The sequence below is a fragment of the Phyllobates terribilis genome, unplaced genomic scaffold (assembly GCF_046119375.1).
Source record: "Phyllobates terribilis strain yellow unplaced genomic scaffold, ASM4611937v1 Scaffold_3__8_contigs__length_932513732, whole genome shotgun sequence".
Classification (NCBI taxonomy): Eukaryota; Metazoa; Chordata; class Amphibia; order Anura; family Dendrobatidae; genus Phyllobates; species Phyllobates terribilis.
In genome coordinates, this window is record NW_027362763.1 from 336,166,152 (window position 1) to 336,187,009 (window position 20,858).

General features: G+C 40.6%; 1 protein-coding gene across 4 annotated transcripts in view; it reads left to right on the forward strand.

Annotated features, from left to right (window-relative positions):
- P3H2 (prolyl 3-hydroxylase 2) overlaps positions 1-20,858 on the forward strand; it is a 247,026-nt gene that overhangs the window by 174,911 nt on the left and 51,257 nt on the right. For 3 of the 4 annotated variants that reach the window (XM_073675167.1, XM_073675170.1, XM_073675169.1), the window contains exons 4-6: positions 11,548-11,679; positions 15,482-15,624; positions 17,710-17,799. In XM_073675167.1, coding sequence (XP_073531268.1) covers positions 11,548-11,679; positions 15,482-15,624; positions 17,710-17,799 — 365 coding nt within the window. The remainder of the gene's footprint in view (positions 1-11,547; positions 11,680-15,481; positions 15,625-17,709; positions 17,800-20,858) is intronic. The other variant, XM_073675168.1, reaches the window with a different exon arrangement.

Genomic DNA, 20,858 nt, shown 5'->3' on the forward strand with positions numbered 1-20,858 from the left:
GGACTCATTGCTGCCATTTCAAAACTCTCCAGTGCTTTGTTTCCATCCATTTCTTGGTGCTTCTTGAAGTGTGTTTGGGGTCATTGTCCTGCTGGAAGACCCATGACCTAGGATGCAAACAAAGCTTTCTGACACTGGGCACTGCATTGTGACCCAAAATCCTTTATTAATCTTCAGATTTCATGATGCCTTTCACACAGTCAAGGCGGCCAGTGCCAGAGGCTGCAAAACAACCCAAAACATCTTTGAACCTCCATCATATTTGACTGTAGGTACTGTGTTCTTTTCTTTGTAGGCCTCATTCCGTTTTTGGAAAACAGTAGAATTATGTGCTTTACCAAAAAGGTCCATTTTGGTCTCGTCTGTCCACACGACGCTTTCCCAGAAGGATTTTGGCTTACTTGCGTACATTTTTCAGTGCAGTCTAGCTTTTTATGTCTGTGTGTCAGCAGTGGGGTCCTCCTGGGTCTCCTGCCATAGCGTTTTATTTCATTCAAATGTTGACGCATAGTTTGCTCAGACACTGATTCACCCTGAGCCTGCAGAACAGCTTGAATTTCTTTGGAACTTGATTGGGGCTGCTTATTCACCATCTGGACTATACTGTGTTGCAACCTTTCATCAATTTTTCTCTGCCGTCCACATCCAGGGAGATTAGCTACAGTGCCATGTGTTGTAAACCTCTTGATTATGTTGCGCACCATGGACAAAGGAACATCAAGTTCTCTGGAGATATACTTGTAACCTAGAGATTGTTGATATTTTTCAACAATTTTGGCTTTCAAGTCCTCAAACAGTTCTCTTTCTGTTCTCCATGCTTAGTGTGGCACACACAGATGCACAATGCAAAGATTGAGTCAACTTCTCTTTTTATCTGGTTTCAGGTATGATTTTCATATTGCCTATGCCTGTTACTTGCCACAGGTGAGTTTGAACGAGCATCACATTCTTGAAAAAAGTTGTTTACCCACAATTTTGGAAAGGTGTCAACAATTTTGTCCAGCCCATTTTTGGAGGTTTTGTGTGAAATTTTGCGCAATTTGCCTTTTTTTCTCTGTTTTTTTTTTTGTGTTGCTCCGATACACACAAAGGAAATAAACATGAGTATTACAAAACTTGTATAATTGCAATAATTTTCTGGAAGAAATACTTCATTTTCTGGAACAATTTCAAGGGGGCCAACACTTTCGGCCATGACTGTAGCTCCCCCCCCCCCCCACTGATTAGCAGCTTTCTGCATATGCACAGTGTACACAAAAAGCTGCCAACAGTGCTGTGGGCGCGGTTATACAGAGTTCAGCATTAAATGAAATGGTAGATCTGCCGCAGATAAAACAGTGAGTGTATAAAAAATACAACATTCTGCCCAGTTCATGATACGTTACTGGAATCTCTCCCAATACAGTACAGACCAAAAGTTTGGACACACCTTCTCATTTAAAGATTTTTCTGTATTTTCATGACTTTGAAAATTGACATTCACACTGAAGGCATCAAAACTATGAATTAACACATGTGGAATTATATACTTAACAAAAAAGTGTGAAACAACTGAAAATATGACTTATATTCTAGGTTCTTCAAAGTAGCCACCTTTTGCTTTGATGACTGCTTTGCACACTCTTAGCATTCTCTTGATGAGCTTCAAGAGGTAGTCACTAGAAATGGTTTTCACTTCACAGGTGTGCCCTGTCAGGTTTAATAAGTGGGATTTCTTGCCTTATAAATGGGGTTGGGACCATCAGTTGTGTTGTGCAGAAGTCTGGTGGATACACAGCTGATAGTCCTACTGAAGAATTTGTATTATGGCAAGAAAAAAGCAGCTAAGTAAAGAAAAACGAGTGGCCATCATTAGTTTAAGAAATGAAGGTCAGTCAGTCCAAAAAATTGGGCAAACTTTGAAAGTGTCCCCAAGTGCAGTTGCAAAAACCATCCAGCGCTACAAAGAAACTGGCTCACATGAGGACCGCCCCAGCAAAGGAAGACCAAGAGTCACCTCTGCTTCTGAGGATAAGTTTATCCGAGTAATCAGCCTCAGAAATTGCAGGTTAACAGCAGCTCAGATTAGAGACCAGGTCAATGCCACACAGAGTTCTAGCAGCAGACACATCTCTTCAACAACTGTTAAGAGGAGACTTTGTGCAGCAGACCTTCATGGTAAAATAGCTGCTAGGAAACCACTGCTAAGGACAGTCAACAAGCAGAAGAGACTTGTTTGGGCTAAAGAACACAAGGAATGGACATTAGACCAGTGGAAATCTGTGCTTTGGTCTGATGAGTCCAAATTTGAGATCTTTGGTTTCAACCATCGTGTCTTTGTGCGACGCAGAAAAGGTGAACGGATGGACTCTACATGCCTGGTTCCCACCGTGAAGCATGGAGGAGGAGGTCTGATGGTATGGGGGTGCTTTGCTGGTGACACTGTTGGGGATTTATTCAAAATTGAAGGCATACTGAACCAGCATGGCTACCACAGCATGTTGCAGCGGCATGCTACTCCATCCGGTTTGCGTTTAGTTGAACCATCATTTATTTTTCAACAGGACAATGACCCCAAACACACCTCCAGGCTGTGTAAGGGCTATTTGACCAAGGAAGAGAGTGATGGGGTGCTACGCCAGATGACATGGCCTCCACAGTCACCAGACCTGAACCCAGTTGAGATGGTTTGGGGTGAGCTGGACCGCAGAGTGAAGGCAAAAGGGCCAACCAGTGCTAAGCATCTCTGGGAACTTCTTCAAGATTGTTGAAAGACCATTTCCGGTGACTACCTCTTGAAGCTAATCAAGATAATGCCAAGAGTGTGCAAAGCAGTCATCAAAGCAAAAGGTGGCTACTTTGAAGAGCCTAGAATATAAGACATATTTTCAGTTGTTTCACACTTTTTTGTTAAGTATATAATACCACATGTGTTAATTCATAGTTTTGATTCCTTCAGTGTGAATGTACAATTTTCATAGTCATGAAAATACAGAAAAATCTTTAAATGAGAAGGTGTGTCCAAACTTTTGGTCTGTACTGTACATTATGCTGCTCTCAGAATGGGTAGCAAATACATTCATTTCCTTTAACTAGCTATTGATAGCTTCGCTATTGAAATGAACAGTCGGCCAACCTCTGTCACACATAGTCTAGTCACGTGCCTGCACAGGAAATACTGTGGTGTGTCAGGCTCAATTGGAAGAGGACTTGCAAGGAACTGGGACCAAGCATATAGCTCAAAAGCTCCTACTATGCTTCTGGGTTCTTTTTGTCTTGTTTTTTCTTTTTTCAACTTGAGGTATAAATAACCGTTTTAGCCCTAAACGGTCAATCAGCAATGTTATAATATTATATATAGTTGACTAACATAATTAAAAAAAGAAATTATACCTAATATTGTGTAAAACATAAATGAAATAGAACCCGTCCAGCCTGTTTTTGATGCCTTTTGCAGGTTACAAATGTTCCACTGGCCTAAACCTGTGGATATTCTCAATCCAAAATTCTCAGTTCCCTTTTGATTTCCTGCAAATAAAATATGAAATCTACTACATTTTCATTTTCTTGGAAATTGTTGATTAAATTCTGTCCTTGACATTCTTCGCCACCAGCCACTGCACATATGAAATCACTCACCCGTGTTGCTTGAGGTTCCTCGCTATTAGGAGCCCTTTTACTAATAAAAGATCAGTCCTGCAAGTTGTCTAATTGTACAGGATATGAGGTGTAGAGTTTCATTACTCCTTGTTGAGGACTAACTCCAGGGCATTATTATTCTCGAGCCAAGTTAATTTTGGGATTAAAGGATATTGACTACGGAAAAGAGCCTGTATATCTGTGAATGATAGTCCACCTAATTTCCTGTCTCAGTTCTGTCTGCAAAATCTTTATTTCTTGTACTTTAGTTAAGACAACAGAAAAGTGTGAAAACACAAGTCAAATACATTGATAGAAAATACAGTTTACTCAATTCTGAAGAGTTATTTTAAATGTGGTTTTCCTTTTTGTAGGCAATCACTCTACCCCAACGATTGTTATTAGATCCTAACGCCTTATGCACATGGCCATATTAGGCTTAATTGTATACAGAACTAAAATAGAACTCCTCTTAAAATGCAATCGGCCGCTACTCTATACAGAAAAAAATTATAACATGCTTCATTATGTCTTATGTACAAATATATTCTTTTTAGAAGTATTTTTAGAGTTAGAATAGTTCCATACATATGGCACCCATCAGAGCCAGTAAGTCAACCTATAGAGGTCCTAAGCCTATGAACAAGGAAACTGTATGACTCCTGTTCCCTCAGTCCGGGACTTTTGTCTACCTTTCATTGTTTACTAGGTCCATTTCTGTTTTCCCACAAAAAAAACACATACAAAAAAGCTGCTCTACGTGAACAAATCCTTTTTTAGAAGTATTAGAATATTATATCTAGGCTGTTTTCCATGTCGAATGAATTTATCTATGAATGGCCATGATCTAGCTACTTTTTATGACTTTAACCCCTTTTTCCAAGAGTCATACATTTTTATTTTTCCATTGAGATAGCCATATTAGGGCTTCTTTTTTTCAGGAGTTTTGAATGACCAAACTAATTTTAGTATAAAACATACTGTAAAGTAAAAAATAAGTTCCAAGTTAGATGAAATAACGAAAACATCCACAATTTCACCATTTTTTTTTCATTCCACATTACACTAATGCCGGTTGCACCCGCCAATAATGACGGATTCATCCGACACACTAATGTGTATGGACTTACCAGCTAACCAATTGTTGGGGGAGATATTTATTGGGTGTCTTATTTCAACCTGCCGATCACTTTGTTATCCCGGAAATAAATCGCTGAAAGAGATGTCTTTCAGCTGCTTTCTCATATGAAACACAGAAGCGTTAGAGCAAGAGTTTCTGAATACGGGAGAACGGGCCAAGGTGACTGTCATCATAATGACTGGCCGACCCTTCTAATGTGTTTATTGCGCCCTTTTAATTGTAATTTATTTTATTTTAGTGATAATTTATTTCTTTTTACATATATCGATCTGCATAGGGCTTCTTTTTTTAAGTAGCAAGCTGCCATTTTTATTGATACCATTTTGAGCTGCATACGATAATTTTGATACTTTTTTATGGTATTTTGGGGGGGGCGTGGCTGCTGAAAAATGACAATTTTGGTTAAATACTAAAAAAGTTTCTTTTTTACTTTTTAATGTCTTTATATTTGTTGGGTGATAAAGGGGATTATTTGAATTTTTATGTTTTTAATTTTTGTAACATTTATAGAATTTTTCTTTGAAATGATTTAATTGCTGATTCTATATACTGCAATACAGTGTTGTAATATATAGCTAAAATCACAGCCTCCTATGAAGCCCAAAGTGTAGACTTCCAATAATGACATAGATATTTAAGGGGTTAACAGCAGCGCTTGAAGGAGAATTTAAGAGGTTAACAGCAGCATCTGCCAAGTCCTGGGCTCGCTCCGTACACGAGCACGTGGCACACATGAAAAGGGGTAAACAGGACCTGTCTTGTTAGCCAAGGAAATGTGATCCTCAATTCTTTTTTGTGGGTGTATTTATGAGGACTACGCCCCTCTAGATAAGAAAATTAGAATTACATACAAGAGGGCACATATTCCAGGAATCAAGAGGCAGGAACCAAAAAAAAAACCTCAACGCCAGATTCAGTGAACATTGCCATTTAGATCAATTAAAAAAAACCACATATTTATGACAAGTGACAAGTCGTCTTTAAAGAAGTTGCCCAGTACTTTATATTGCCCCCCCAATGTATCCCCTAAGGATTTTTGTAAATACCTTACGTTGCTGTTTCTGCCTGTGAGCGGCGCTATCCTTGGCCGCTCACAGGCAGCACGTGACCCCCCCGCTGACGTCATGACAAGTGAGGCGTGACTGAGAGCTGGGGTCTCCACGGTGGCTGCTGAGTTGTGGGCGGGGTTACCCCCCGCTTCACACCCAGCATCCACCACGCGCTTTCCCAATGAATGGGGAGAGGCAGAGCGTGCGGTGGCTGCCGGGTGTGACGCGGGGGGTAACCCCGCCCACAGCCTGGCTTCCACCATGGAACGCAGAAGACAGAGACCCCCGGCTGTTGCCTGGACTTGTCGTGACGTCAGCGGATGTCAGGGTCGGCTGCAGCTGGGGGTCACGTGATGCTTGTAAGAGGCCAGTGATAGCGCCGCTCACAGGCAGTATCTGCAATGTAGGGTAATTAAAAAAATCCTTAGCGGCCCCGGGCGGGGTACATTGGGGGAGCAATATAAAGTACCGGACAACCCCTTTAAGCAAAAATATGACCCCTTTGTTGTATATTGTACAGTCAGACTTTTTTTGGTAATCTAATCCATTACTAATGAGCAGGTTGCCATCTTGACTTTTTATTTTTTCTGGACAGCTTATCAAAAAATCACAGACAGACAATATTTTTTATGAACACATTGTAAAAGCATAATAAATCATTTTGATTATAAGTGATCCATGTCCATAGCCTATAATTCTGACATGAAGACATTAGCTGCATTCACTGTAACTAATGACAATTACTATCAAAATCTGTATAAATGACTTCCGTTTCAGAAAAATCATAGACTCCTTAAAGGGGTTATCCATGATTTTTATTTTTTTTTTAGTATGTGTCTAAAAACTAACAAGCAGGTATTTGCTAACAAGGGCAACTACCTACCCGTTGTACCCATATTAACGGGGCTTAACTGCCGGCGTTGCGCTGATTGACAGCCGGCTCCCTGCAAATAAGTAGCAGGGAGCCGATCGTCAAACGGCATGATGTCGGTGGTCACTTCCTGTCAACACAGCCGAGCGGAAAACTGCTGCTTTCTCAAGGTGACTTCAGAGGAAGCCACTGAATCACTTGCAGAATCAGTCTGTGATCGGTGTCGGGTACAACAGGCAGGTAGTTAGCAACCTGCCTCTTAGTTCTTAGGCACATTGTAAAAATAAAAAGGCCTGGACAACCCCTTTAAATTTCTGTTTACGAACAGGGCAAAAAAGTGTCCAATTTTTACAGACCATTCTAGAATTTCTGTGCGGTAGGCAACCCTGCTGATGTGGCCAGTGATATGAAGTAAGTATAAATTAGCTATACCTGATTGTAATAAGTATATAAGTAACATACATGACAGATCACAATGATTTACTCCAAACAATACAGTCTAATTTTCCAGGGAAACAAGCATATTATATGAGATTTATTACCTGTACAATATGGTTTACAACCATCTGTAGCTGGAATATTTTGGGTAACATATCATACCAGTGACAAGCATTACAATCCACATCTGGAAATAACTTTGGGAAAAAAATCTCTTAATTTCAGGCTTGTGCAAATAGTTTATGGTGGTGCTGTGTTACAGTTCTAGCAGCAGGTACTGTAGCTGCCTTATACTTTAATGGCATGTACAACACATAACATTACACCATTTAGGCATTGATTAGATGTCTTTTTATAAAGTTAAAGAACATTTTGACTGTAACAGGTTAATGCATTTTTTGGGAAACTTTAAATCCTAACAGATGAAGACCACAAATCTTTCTGCCTGTTTTCTATGGAGTACCATATATCTTTTTTGCAGTTTAAGGGCTCGCTCACACTAGTGTATGAATCGGAGTAGTGCACTCCGATGATAAATGAGATTGCACTCGGACCAATGTTATTCAGTGAGGCAGTGCAGATCTGCGTATTGTTTCTCATCTATATTCGGCATGAGGCCGGGGTCACACGAGCAAATATTTGAGCGAGACAATCGGGCCGATTATGCTAATGACACTCGAATCAAACTCTGTCACAGTTTGATCCAAGTGTCACCTTAATGTGATCTGATTCTCTCACATGGCAGGTACGGGGAAGATGCAGAACAAAATTTCTCCATTGACTCTGTGAGAGTACATTGGACTGCACTCGGATGACATGTGAGTGCAGTCCAATTTTTCACTCGCACCGTAGACTTGAATGGGCGAGTGCGACCCGATTGTCAGATGCTCCCGCAGCATGCTGCGATTGTTTTCTCATGTAGAATTGCCTTGAGAAAAAAATTGCAGATCTGCATAGCCCCATAGTATAACATTGGTCCGATTTTATTCGCTCGTGTGAGCGAGACCTAAAAAAAAAATTGCAGCATGCTGCAGTTTCCCTCTGAAATCTGTACAGTGCAAGAAAAAAATTGCATGTTATACGGACGATCAGTTTGACATCCGATTTTTACGGCTACATTACAGTTCTGTAACATAGACAACTGTAACTAGCCCTGTAAATGACTACTAATAGATGCTGATTATAGAAACGGATTGCTGGCAAGTGAGAATGAATCGGCCCACCTTTCTGGATGAGAATGGGACTGATTTTTTCTTTATATGCTAGTGCGCGCGAACTTTAAAAGTTATGCTAAGCCACAAATACTAGTATGTAAAATTGATCGGTAAGCTTTATACTGCTCATTTATAGTCCAGCTATTAACGAAAATCAGCTGTCTGATCAGCAGATAGCATGGTATAGATCCTGAACAGCTTTGCAGAATAATATATAGATTTGTGGAAGATGATTTATTATAACTCTTGTTTTTTATGTATTTTAAAGGGCTGTTCAGTCAGAAAATATTGATGAACTATGCTACAGATAGGTCATTAATATCAGTTACTTGGTGGCGGACCCCCACCTATCAGCTGTTATAAGCTCCAGTGGTGGCCAGATGTAAATACATTGAATAGAGCTGCACAACACAGCTCCACTCAATGTGTAGTGGACGCTGCTGAGTACTGCAGAACAGCTCCTGTTATCTTGCTGTTATAAAGTCTTAATTAGAATATGATCTACAGTACATAGCACTTCTCGCTATACAATGAATGGAGTTGCACATTGCAGTTCCGTTTAATGTATTTACATCATGCCACTCCAGGAGCTTATGACTATTTATAGGTGGGTTGTCGGGTGTCGGACACCCACTGACCTGATATTGATGATTTATTCTAAGGAGAGGTCATCCATATCTTCTGAATGGACAACCCCTTTAAATCTCTGCACTTTCAGTGCTTAGTAGTCCAATCCTAGACTGGACAGCCACATAGGGGAGGTTGTCAATCATGAGCAACCCCACCCACTGGATTCCTAGGCATAAAAAAGCAGACATTTAATTGAATGTAATCTAAAATATAATCTGTCTTCTCCCATAGAAAATGTATAGTGATCTGCTCAGCTCCTCTGACTGTATAATCTGCTGCCTGTAGATTGGATGACCTTTTCAAAGTGACAGCAAGTTACCTAATTTAGCTTAATTTTTGCAGAAAGGGTGAAGAAAATCTGCTACATCAAAAAATGCACGAAATGCTCATCGGTGGAACTTAGCCCATAGTGTATCGATAGTTTCATTGCCATTATCTGACCTGATCCCCGCTGCTTGTCTGAAAATCCCCATAACAATGCTGAAAAGTCACCCACATATGGAAGCCTTTAGCGTATTGCAGCTACAGTGAGAGGTCGCAAGTTCTTTGATTGCAAACAGCCTGCAAAGCTCAGTATGACGGCTGGAAAACAAGCTGCCATTACTCAAGATAAATTGTTCCTGGACATGTCCATTTTTACTAAATTGACATAGTCTGAGAATTCAATCACTCTTTCGTGTGGCTCCTCCGCACTTGGTAATGATGAGAAGAAAACAAAACAGTGAGACTGACAGGCATTCAATTATTCTTCATTTTTATGTATGAAAACATCTGCAATGGTTCAACAATGATCAGAATGAACCTCTCCTTATACCTTATAAGCTATAGAGCAGCTCCAAAAAACAAGTAAGGACCTGTTCATATATCCAGTTGTCATCCATTGGTAATGGATCCGGTATTAAAACAAAAACTGGATCCATTATAAACAGGGCAAAATGGATGTAAAATAGAAAGTTTCCATTTTTAATGGATTCCTCTATAAAAACAGACACTTTGGTTTCCATCCGTTTTTGTTCCGTTTTGAATGAATCTGTTTTTACTAGCGGTGTCTTTGAACATCTCTTGTGTTCTGGGCATTTGCAGCGCCGAAAAACAGATCTGTTAAAATATGACATATTGAATGACTTTACTGTTAGAACCTTGCTCTTAGCTTTGCTGGACTTCATTGTATATCTACTTTCTAGCTAGCCTGTGCTCTGTGTCTTGCTCTGTTAGTTTGCTTGGTCTACTGACCTCTATGTTCTATATATTTTGTTTGTTCGTCTGTCTGCTACTATTTCTGTTAGGAGGTGTCCCATATTCCTCCCAGTCCTTAGTACTTGTAGGGATTCCTTCCCCACATCTATAGGTCTCCGTACAGACTAGCTTAGGACTTTAGCAGGTCTGATCGCAGGATCAGGTTCCCTGTTACATCGTAGGGATTAAGCTGAGTTCTATCGTAGGGACAGATCTCCTCTCTTTCCTTAGCTCTGGTAGCAGAACATAACATTTACACTATGCTACATTTTAGAAAGGCTTCATTGTTTAAAAAAAATGGATCCAGTTACTATCCACTTTATTTGGCAGAGCAGAAACTTTGTACAGACAACAATTTTTGATCCCGCTCAAAATCGGAAAGCAGAAGACCTTGTGTGACACTCCCATTCCCATACAAATGTACTGGAACATTTTATTTCTGTTTTTATGATTCCAAAATGTATCCAACAATGGAAATAAATATAGGACATATGAACACAGAATAATGCTGATATAAGACCACCTAGCAAAACCAATTTACATAGTGATGCTTTTTCCTAGATCTTCACGATTTACAGGCCGAAGTTATTTGTGTAATTCTTAACCATATTCTTGTACAATATTACTACTTAGAAACTTTGCCTTGTCCCACCTGCCATAAGCACATCAAGCTAGATCAATAAACAGGCCAGACCAGATCAACATAAATATGTCACTATGTAGGAAATATTGGGCCATCAGAGCTGCCAAGTCTTTTAATATTGCCCAGAAATTTTCCTTAAAAGGAATCTGTCAGTAGGATCCTCCCTCCTGCGCCATCTATGTGGGTGTGAAAGTCATAGAAAGTTGAATAAAATGATACCTTGATATCTGCGATCTGTATGCAGACACAATCTGTCTCCAGAGCGTATTTTAAATGAAAGGGGCCATCATCTTGAGATGTAGATCAGGATAGCAGACTATCAGTTATTACATGTCTCAAACTGGTAACGCCCCTTTTCCTTTCATTTAAAATGAACTCGGGAGTATTCTCAGAACCAGGTTTGGCTCATAGATCTTAACAACTGATTTACATATTATGAAAAACGTGGATTTCTCTGGAATAAGACATCGGATCACAGATATCAAAAAATCATTTTATTAAATTTTCTATGACCTTCATGCCCATATAGACGGCTTAGGAGGGTGGATTCCTCTGAGATATGCCCTTTAAAGCTGTAAACAACACTGTTGGTTGAACATTCTAGTCCAAGTATTATTTGTAACTTCGCTGCACAGCAATACTGTGTGTGTCCATGATGTAGAATGGATGAATAGTTTTATATTCTCTTTTATAATTTGCAATTTCAGATCACTATATTCAGATTCTTGCTTGTGAGCATGAATGTGTAAGAGACCTCTCGACACGACCTGGGCGTTTGTCACCTATTGAGAACTTTCTTCCTCTGCACTATGATTTCCTGCAGTTCAGCTACTACAGAGGTAATGTCGACCCCTATGTAAAACTGGACTCTGATTTCACATAGCTATGCACTAATTAATTTACTATCTTATGTTGGATTACATCTTAGAATGTGATAATGTATGCAGGCACTTCTCAATGTCTCCTTCTAATCATATACCGTTACAGTAAATCCAGAAATATTTGCACAGTGACCGTACCTTCGTGATTTGCGCTCTGCATGCGACTATTTTTTATGTAAAATGAAACAACTGAGATGCAATTGAAGTGTAAATTTTCAGGTTTAATTTTAGAGGGTGAACAAAAATATCCTGTGAAACATTTAGGAATTGCAATGATTTTTCTACAAAGTATCCTCACTTTAGGGGCTCAAATGTCTTCTTTTTATGGTAGACTTAGATACTCAAACACCTACTTCCTGGGGAGTGTTCTTCACTTGAGTGGATGTTGTGAAGAGGTTTTTCCTCACCATGGGAAGGATTATGTGATCATCCACCACTGTTGTCTGTTGTCTTCCGTAGATGTCCAGGTCTTTTTGAGTTCCGAAGCTCAGTGCTCTTTTTTTTTTTTTGCAGAATGTACCAAACTAATGATTTGGCCACTCCTAACATTTCTGCTATCTGTCTGAGGAATTTCTTATTTTCTTTCAACCTAATGATTGTCTGATTCTCTTGCGATGAGATTTCCTTTAACTGCATGTTGTGGGTTCACAGCAACAACTTCCAAATGCAAATGCCACACCAGAGATCAGCTTCAGGCCTTTTACCTGCATAATTGATGAATTAATGAAGAAATAGCCCATGCAGCCCATTAAAGAGCTTTTGAGATAATTGTCCAATTACTTTTGGTCCTTCTAAAAAGAGGCAGCTACATATTAAAGAGCTGTAATTCCTAAACCCTTACTCCAATTAAGATGAGAATACCCTCAAATTAAAGCTGAGCATCTGCAGTTTAAACCCATATTAATTATATAACTGTAACTTGAATATGTTTTGGTAAACAATGAAAATGTCAAATCTTGTGTCACTCTCCAAATATTTTGGACTTAACTGTATGAGGCATACAACGAGTACTTGCTAGAGATGGCTACATACTGTATATTCAAGTCGAATTGAATTCTCCTCAAATTTTAGAAAAAGTTGTGTTCTCCATAATACGGAAGTTTAAAAAAAAAAAACATGCAGAAAATATTTTAATATCCGATTCAGAAAACATTGTCAGCGCTCATGTACGAAAAAAAGTGAAAATATGCCTGGTTATGAACAGGGGTAAATGACCAGGTCTTGAACTAGTTACTAATAAAATGCAACACACAAGTCAAAATAAGATCTGCCAACAGCAGCTTATTTACATATTAATGGGTTTCATGTACCGAAAACAGATTTTTATTTTACATATATTGAAAAAAAATTAAGGTAAATATAATAAACTGTGAAGTATATTGAATAATACTATAACTCCCATTTTTAGTAAAGCACCACACCAGGGTTTTGTTTTTAAATTTCAGTGCTGGAGTGGTGCCACTAGTGTAAGTTCTCTACACCTAGTATTATACTCACCAGCTGCCGTCATCAGCTCTTCCCAGCACCGCTCTGCTCCTGCACTGCCGTCTTGTGACTGCAACTTCTAACTGACCGGAAGTCATATGTTGAACCCTGCTACTACAGGTACCACAGGACCCAAAAGGGTGCATGGATGGACTTCTCCACAAGAGGCCCTCACTACAAACAGACACCTCCACCCTTCCACCTCATACCACCAGAGGGAGCCCTGTTAGGGATATATATACTGGAGGGTGGAGTTAGGCAGTCAGAAAGTCAGAGAGCATGCTGGCACTGAGACCAGTGAAGGAGCAGCACGTCTGCTGCTGAGTACTGAGGGCCCCGAGTGTGGCCGGAGGCAAAGAGGAGAAAGGAGTTAAGGGGGCAGAGGAGCATCATAGGCTCACCCAAAATACAAACCGGACACCGGGTCCGCACCTACAGGGTCCTCTACACCCAGTAGGGATTACCGGCATACCAGGAGGATTACAGATCCCTGGTCGACCTGAAGCTAAACCCTTTACAGGATTAGGAATCACGAAGGCCCCAGCGTCCAGGGATAGTGGTTACCAGAGAAAGGTCCTACTACCAAGCGACAGGTGAGAGAACAACACAACACAGAAGCTAGGCCCAGTTGCAGGCTGGCCAGGAGCTTAGAGAGAGGGAGAAACGGACCAGGTGGTCTTATACCCGCTCACTGGGGAGAGTCCAGAAGTGCACCCTTCCTACCGAGTACCCTGGACCGTACCTGACATCCGCACCAGTAAAGGTACTGAAGTGAATCTCCTGTCTGTCAGTTACTCCTGCTGCGCCATCTCTTCTGCACTACAACGGCCAGCATCACCATCTGCATCTACACTGCCCCGGGGGGCCCGCTCCGCCTGTGGGGAGCAGAAACATCCAAGCTGCCATCCCATCACCCCCGGAGATCTGCAGCAGCGCCAGTAACTATTACCGGAAACCACAGGTGGGGTCACGAGATAAACTGTACACTAAAACCCCTTTTACAAGAGAGACCTCAGAGTACGGGCCCGGGAGCCGACTGCCGTGACATCCTAAACAAGGTAAAAGGCCTGGGTACAGAGTCCCCTATATCCCCCTGGGCGAGACACATAGGTAATGGTCACAGGCTCTCAGTGTAAGTCTATGAAACCCTCATTCTGCCTCTCATAGACTTGCACTGAGTTGTGACTTTTGGATCTCTGGAGAGATCCGGCAGGTCACAAACTGCTGGAGACCAACCGAAGCGGCACTGAGAACAGATGAAGACAGCGGCTGGTAAGTATAAAACTAGGAGCAGGGAACTTAGATTAGCAGCACCATTCCAGCCCTGCAATAAAAATAAATTCTGGAGTGGTGCTTTAAATAGCCTGATACTCTTTGTAGGTAGAGGTTCATTTTAAGCGTTGGATCACATCCGAGTATTTAAAAGACAAAAGGTGGCATTCATCAAACAGTTTTTGGCAGGCAACTGTCATATAAACATTTAGCAAAAGCGTTGTAACTTTGGGTGTTTTTATGCCAGCCCATCCTCTTTTCTGAAAAATGGATGGATTTTAGCAGGAGGGGCATGGGCTAGTGCAGCTGGACAGATTCATATTTTACTCTAGAAAGTAACATAAAATTATAGCAGAAATGACTGTATTACAGGAGCATATTTCTGATTCTACCTGATTGGACAGCCCGACAGATGTACCACATTCATTTAGAGATGTGTGTCTCTTAATGAATTTAGCCCATGTTACTGTAGCGGACTTTTGATCAAAACTAACATACACAATATAAGTTTTTAGGAATTCTCCATAACATGCCTATTCCTTGTTGTAGGATAGTGGTTGTAGTAAGACGATGAATTTTCTTGAACTCTGTTGCTAACTGTGCATCTGGAGTTACACTGCATAAAGCTGTTTCAGGCTTGTTAGTTCTCATCAGCACAGTGAATGGAGATTTACCATGAGTTTAAGTAGACCATACTTTTCACACTGTTCCTATAGGCACAATCATATAATGCTTCTAAGCTATTATAATATGCCGAGAGGATGTGAGGATGTGCGTAGTATGAATATTATTGTTTCGACTTGTACGACTTTCTTTTTAGCCTGTCTCTTGCTATCTCTGATTTGCGTTTTGGACTATATTGATGACCATACTAATTTTAGATCCTTTTAGGTTTATCTGTGATTTCACAAATGGTAAGTTTTTGTTCATGAATCATTGAGTACCGGGTCTAAAAAAAAAAGTGATATTAATAATAATTCTTTTTTTTTTAATCAACAATCAGTTGGAGATCATGTAAAAGCTCTGGAGTATGCCAAGTCCTATCTACTCTTCCATCCTGATGACTTGGATGTGTTAGAAAATGTCAGCTTTTATGAAAGCCTTACAAGCGACTATATGGATCCATCTGACGTCCGACCTACAAAGGTGAGTGAGGTCACTGTGACTTGAGATATTGAGCAGCATCTAAAAAGTTGGTTATTGACAGTACACGTCTGTGCATTTTTACACCTTACTGGTAAAAAGTGCTCAGAGAGACAACTAATCCCTCTAGAGATGTTACTAAAATTCAGTAGGCCCCACAGAGTCCACTCCAAATTGACTGCAGTAATTCAGCAGCAGCATTACTGATTATATTTCAGCAACCAAATGATGGAATAGTAGGGTTATCTCATTTCTGCTAAAAGGAGAACTCAGAATGAAGAGCAAAATCTGAGTAAAATATGTTTGTGTTTTTACTCCAAAAAAAGTCATCCGCCTCTGGGCTGAAAAAGCAGCTCTTTTGCAGCCATGATTTTATTTCTGCTAATGTACTATTCTATATTGCCCACTTTCAAATTGGATGATACAGCCATTCTGACATAGATTTTCAAAGTAAGTACTCCAGCCTCACCAGATCTAAGATACTCATTTTTCTAAGATACCAATTAAGTGAGGTCTAAGATACATAAAGTGGTGTATGAGTTTTAGATACCAACTAATAGAAATCTGTTATATCGATTATGAGCCACATAATGTATGGAGTTTATTAAAAACACGGCTAAGAGTTTCCAGAAAAACAAAGGCTAACATTATATTTGAATTATTATTTTATTACCATATAAGCTTTTAAACATTTAAGTCATTCAGTTTATAAGGAATTAATGTCGAACACTTTTAACAAACCTGGCCAATTGACTAAGCATGTAAAAAAAAAACCTGAAACCTATAGGACCACTGCTGTTTTGGGATACCTACCCATTGTCAGTACAGAGCAAGATTCTGGTTGGCTGGATGAGAAGCCTTTGAATCAGTATCCTGCTCTGCACTGATGAGAGGTGAGAACAACAAAACAGCTGTCAGGTGGGGTTTTGTTTGCGTAACATCTATAGTCAAGTTGCAAGGGTTATATGTTGAATTGTAGGGTAGCCACTAGGGTTGAGCGAGTATGTTCTGTCCGAGTATGCTCGGGCCGAGCTCCGAGTATTTACAGCTGCTCGGTGATATGGTTGAATCTCTCCCGTGTGCATGATTTGTGACTGTTTGACAGTTTTATTACATGTGAGGAATGTCTATTTCTTACACATTCCTCACATGTAATAAAGCTGACAAACCGTTGCAAATCATGCACACGGGAGTGATTCAAGCATATCACCGAGCAGCTGTAAATACTCGGAGCTCGGCCCGAGCATACTCGGACAGAACATACTCGCTCAACACTAGTAGCCACCTCCAGTAGAGGGCAGTAGAGAGATGGTGCTCTTCTGTAAAATAGCTTACTTGCCTACTTTTTCTCTTGAATTCCAGACTTAGTATCATCTAGTTAAAGGGGATGCCCACTATTAGGACAAACCCTTCTCACTCTGAATGTTGGCCCCGTTAAAATATAAGCACCTATACTCACCTCCCGTGAGCCCCAGGAAAGCGAATGCCGATACCGCTGTAACAGCATCGGCATGGGAGATTAGTATAGGTGTTTTTATTTTAACGGGCAAATATTCAGATTGAGAAGGGGATGACCTAGTAGTGGACACCCTGTTAATGAGAAGCACTTAGTGTAAGGCCCCTTCACATGTCCGTATAAAACACTTGCATGAAAAAACAGTACAGGTGTCATTAGTGTCTTCCATCAGTGTGCCATGAGCGTGTCGGCCGTGTGTCCGTTTTTACAATCATTATGTCAGTGTTTTTATGGTATAGATAAAGAATTACTTTACCGAGCTTCTCCTATACTTTGCAATGTTAAACACTGACTGCCATACATGTACTGTACGTGTTGTTCATGGACCCATAGACTTGTATTGGCCCTTGTCATCCGTGCTGCTGGAGAAAACCGGACATGTGTATAGCAGCATAGGTTATAATGGGTACCTGTGGTATCCATGAAAAAAACGGATACGACACGTATTGGAAACACGGATCTGTGAAGCAGACCTAAATATTTTCTTTAGATGTTCATTGCCGAAAGAGAATTAACTAAGATGTATGTTTCCACCATAATGTCCAAGTATTTTTTATTTATTGTTTTTTCAGGAAGCAGCAGAATTTGTAAGGCGTCACAGATTGGAATCGGAGATCCTCCATACTGCAGCTGAAGGCCTGGGATTCGCATATAATGAGCCAGTAAGTAAAGATACTAGTGTCTACTAGTCAAGGTCCACTCCAAAGCCTGAAAAGTTAGGTTCACTTCAGATATAGCCTATATTCCACTCTTTCCTATATCATACTCACAAGCGTATAGAGAGTGCATGAGTATACCTTCAGTCTATATTAGTTCTGTATAATGTGAATTTCTGATGTCCTCTTACAGAATCTACTCTTATTTAGTAGCCCATTAACATTTTTACCAAAATTTGAATGTCCAAGATTAGGACACTTCATCACCATACTTGGAAGCTCCTAGGAACATCCATAACCACCCAGGAGCACCCCCAAAATGACAACTTTAGGCTGGGTTTAGGCTTCACTCCTTTTGTAAGCCAGTCTGTGGGATTATCCTGGTAAAATCTGGACTGTTGGCAAGTTAACACCTTAATGGTGCTCAATTGTGCTGTCGAAACCCGATAACGCATTAAATCAAAACTGTCACCACGGTCATCATCTGCATACATGTCTTTATAGACCTGCTGAGACTGATGTATTTACTCTGAAATTCATGTTTGAATGTCTTCCTGATAATAAAATAACAATTTCATGAGTCCAGCTAGGAGATATGATGCCCATTTTAATATCAGGCAGGTAAACCGATAAAAGACAGTGCTGAGGAAAAAGTAAATAGCACACCTCAATGGGTTGTGTACTATAGTTAATACACTGCTGCATCAGCCATGATCAGTGATAGCATGGATCATGAATGTTTAACCCCCAGGTGCCACTGTCTACAACCACAACATCATCTACATGGTTAACAGGGGATGTTGCTTTCTCTTTAACTCCATAGACACCCCTAGGTCCCAATAATTGCAAAGTAAAGGCCTAGGGGTATGGTGGCCTATCAGGCCCTGCGATAAACAGGGTCTAATATATCAAGTGTCAGTGTAATACAGAAGTATACGGAAGTATTGCAGTGTATCAGACCAGCAGTCAGAGCATTAAAAGTACAATTCCCTTAATAGGACTGAGTAAAACAAAAAGGGTGAATAAAAATTGTAAAAATGTAAAACAAAAGCTCAAAAAAATGTTAAAAAAGGCCTGGAAAACTATTTGTCATTACAAGACATGGTTTTTATGCAAAGACAAAAATTAATAAAACCAAAATGTACACATAATTGGTGTCAGAAAGACATGAATTATAAAACAATACTTTAGTGGATCTGCAGATATGTTGAAGCATTCCAAAGTTATTACCACATGTGAAATTTGAAAAATGGGGCTTAGATATTAAAGGGGTTGTACAGTCGAAAAAGATGAGTCTGCAGTCACTCTGTGTGACTGCATACTTATGAATCCCCCCAGTGCACGCACTCTGTGCTCCGGGGGATTTGCCGGTTTCTGAGCCAGGACCGGCGGGTACGTATGCATTATACATACTCCCAGCCAGAACCAGACTAGTGGGCATGGCATGGCCTCACTCTGTACACTTGTATTGAGCGAGGCCGCACCCTCTAGTCGGCCACCTTGCTCAATACAATGGTATGGAGTGAGGCCATGCCCACTAGTCGGGCTCTGGCCGAAGTATGCATAACTCATACGTACCCACCAGTCCTGGCTCAGAAACTGGCGAATTCCTGCAGCTCATAGTGTGTTTGCTGGGGGGATTCGTAAGTCTGCAGTCCCACAGAGTCACGGCAGACTTATCATTTTGGACCGGACAACCCCTTTAAAGGGTTATTCTCAAGTTGTATCTTAAGCAACATACAGCTCTGCAATCTCCTTACTTCCTGGTTTCTGGTAGAGTGGGCACTTTTCCTATTCTGGTGAATAATTGGACTGTAGGACTAGAAAACTATAAAGCTCAGCATAAATTCTGCTATAACACATAACACAGAAATGAGCCGGCGCATAAGTTGGTATACAAGTGCTTCTCACTAAATTAGAATATCATCAAAAAGTTAATTAATTTCAGTTCCTCAATACGAATAGTGAACCTCATATAATATATAGAGTCATTACAAACAGAGTGATCTATTTCACGTGTTTATTTCGGTTATTGTTGATGATTATGGCTTACAGACAATAAAAACACAAAAGTCATTATCTCAGTAAATTAGAATACTTTATAAAGACAGCTTGGAAAATGTTTTTAAAATCCAAAATGTTGGCCTACTGAAATGTATGTTCAGTAAATGCACTCAATACTTGGTCGGGGCTCCTTTTGCATCAATTACTGCATCAATGCGGCGTGGCATGGAGGCGATCAGCCTGTGGCACTGCTGAGGTGTTATGGAAGCCCAGGTTGCTTTGATAGCAGCCTTCAGCTCATCTGCATTGTTGGGTCTGGTGTCTCTCATCTTCCTCTTGACAATACCCCATAGATTCTCTATGGGGTTAAGGTCAGGTGAGTTTGCTGGCCAATCAAGCACAGTGATACTGCTGTTTGTAAACCAGGTATTGGTACTTTTGTCAGTGTGGACAGGTGCCAAGTCCTGCTGGAGAATGAAATTTCCATCTTCAAAAAGCTTGTCAGCAGAGGGAAGCATGAAGCGCTCTAAAATCTCCTGGTAGACGGCTCCGTCTGGTAGACGGCTTTGGTCGTGATAAAACACAGTGGACCTACACCAGCAGATGACATGGCTCCTCAAACCATCACTGATTGTGGAAACTTCACACTAGACCTCCAGCAGCTTGGATTGTGGCCTCTCCACTCTTCCTCCAGACTCTGGGACCTTGATTTCCAAATGAAATGCAAAATTTACTTTAATTTGAAAACAACACCTTGGACCACTGAGCAACAGTCCAGGTCTTTTTCTCCTTGACCCAGGTAAGACGATTCTGGCGTTGTCATGAGTGGCTTGACACAAGGAATGTGACACTTGTAGCCCATGTCCTGGATACGTCTGTGTGTGGTGGCTCTTGAAGCAATGACTCCAGCAGCAGTCCACTCCTTGTGAATCTCCCCCAAATGTTTGAATGGCCTTTTCTTAACCATCCTTTCAAAGCTACGGTTATCCTGGTTGCTTGTGCGCCTTTTTCTACCACACTTTTTCCTTCCACTCAACTTTCCATTAATATGCTTGGATGCA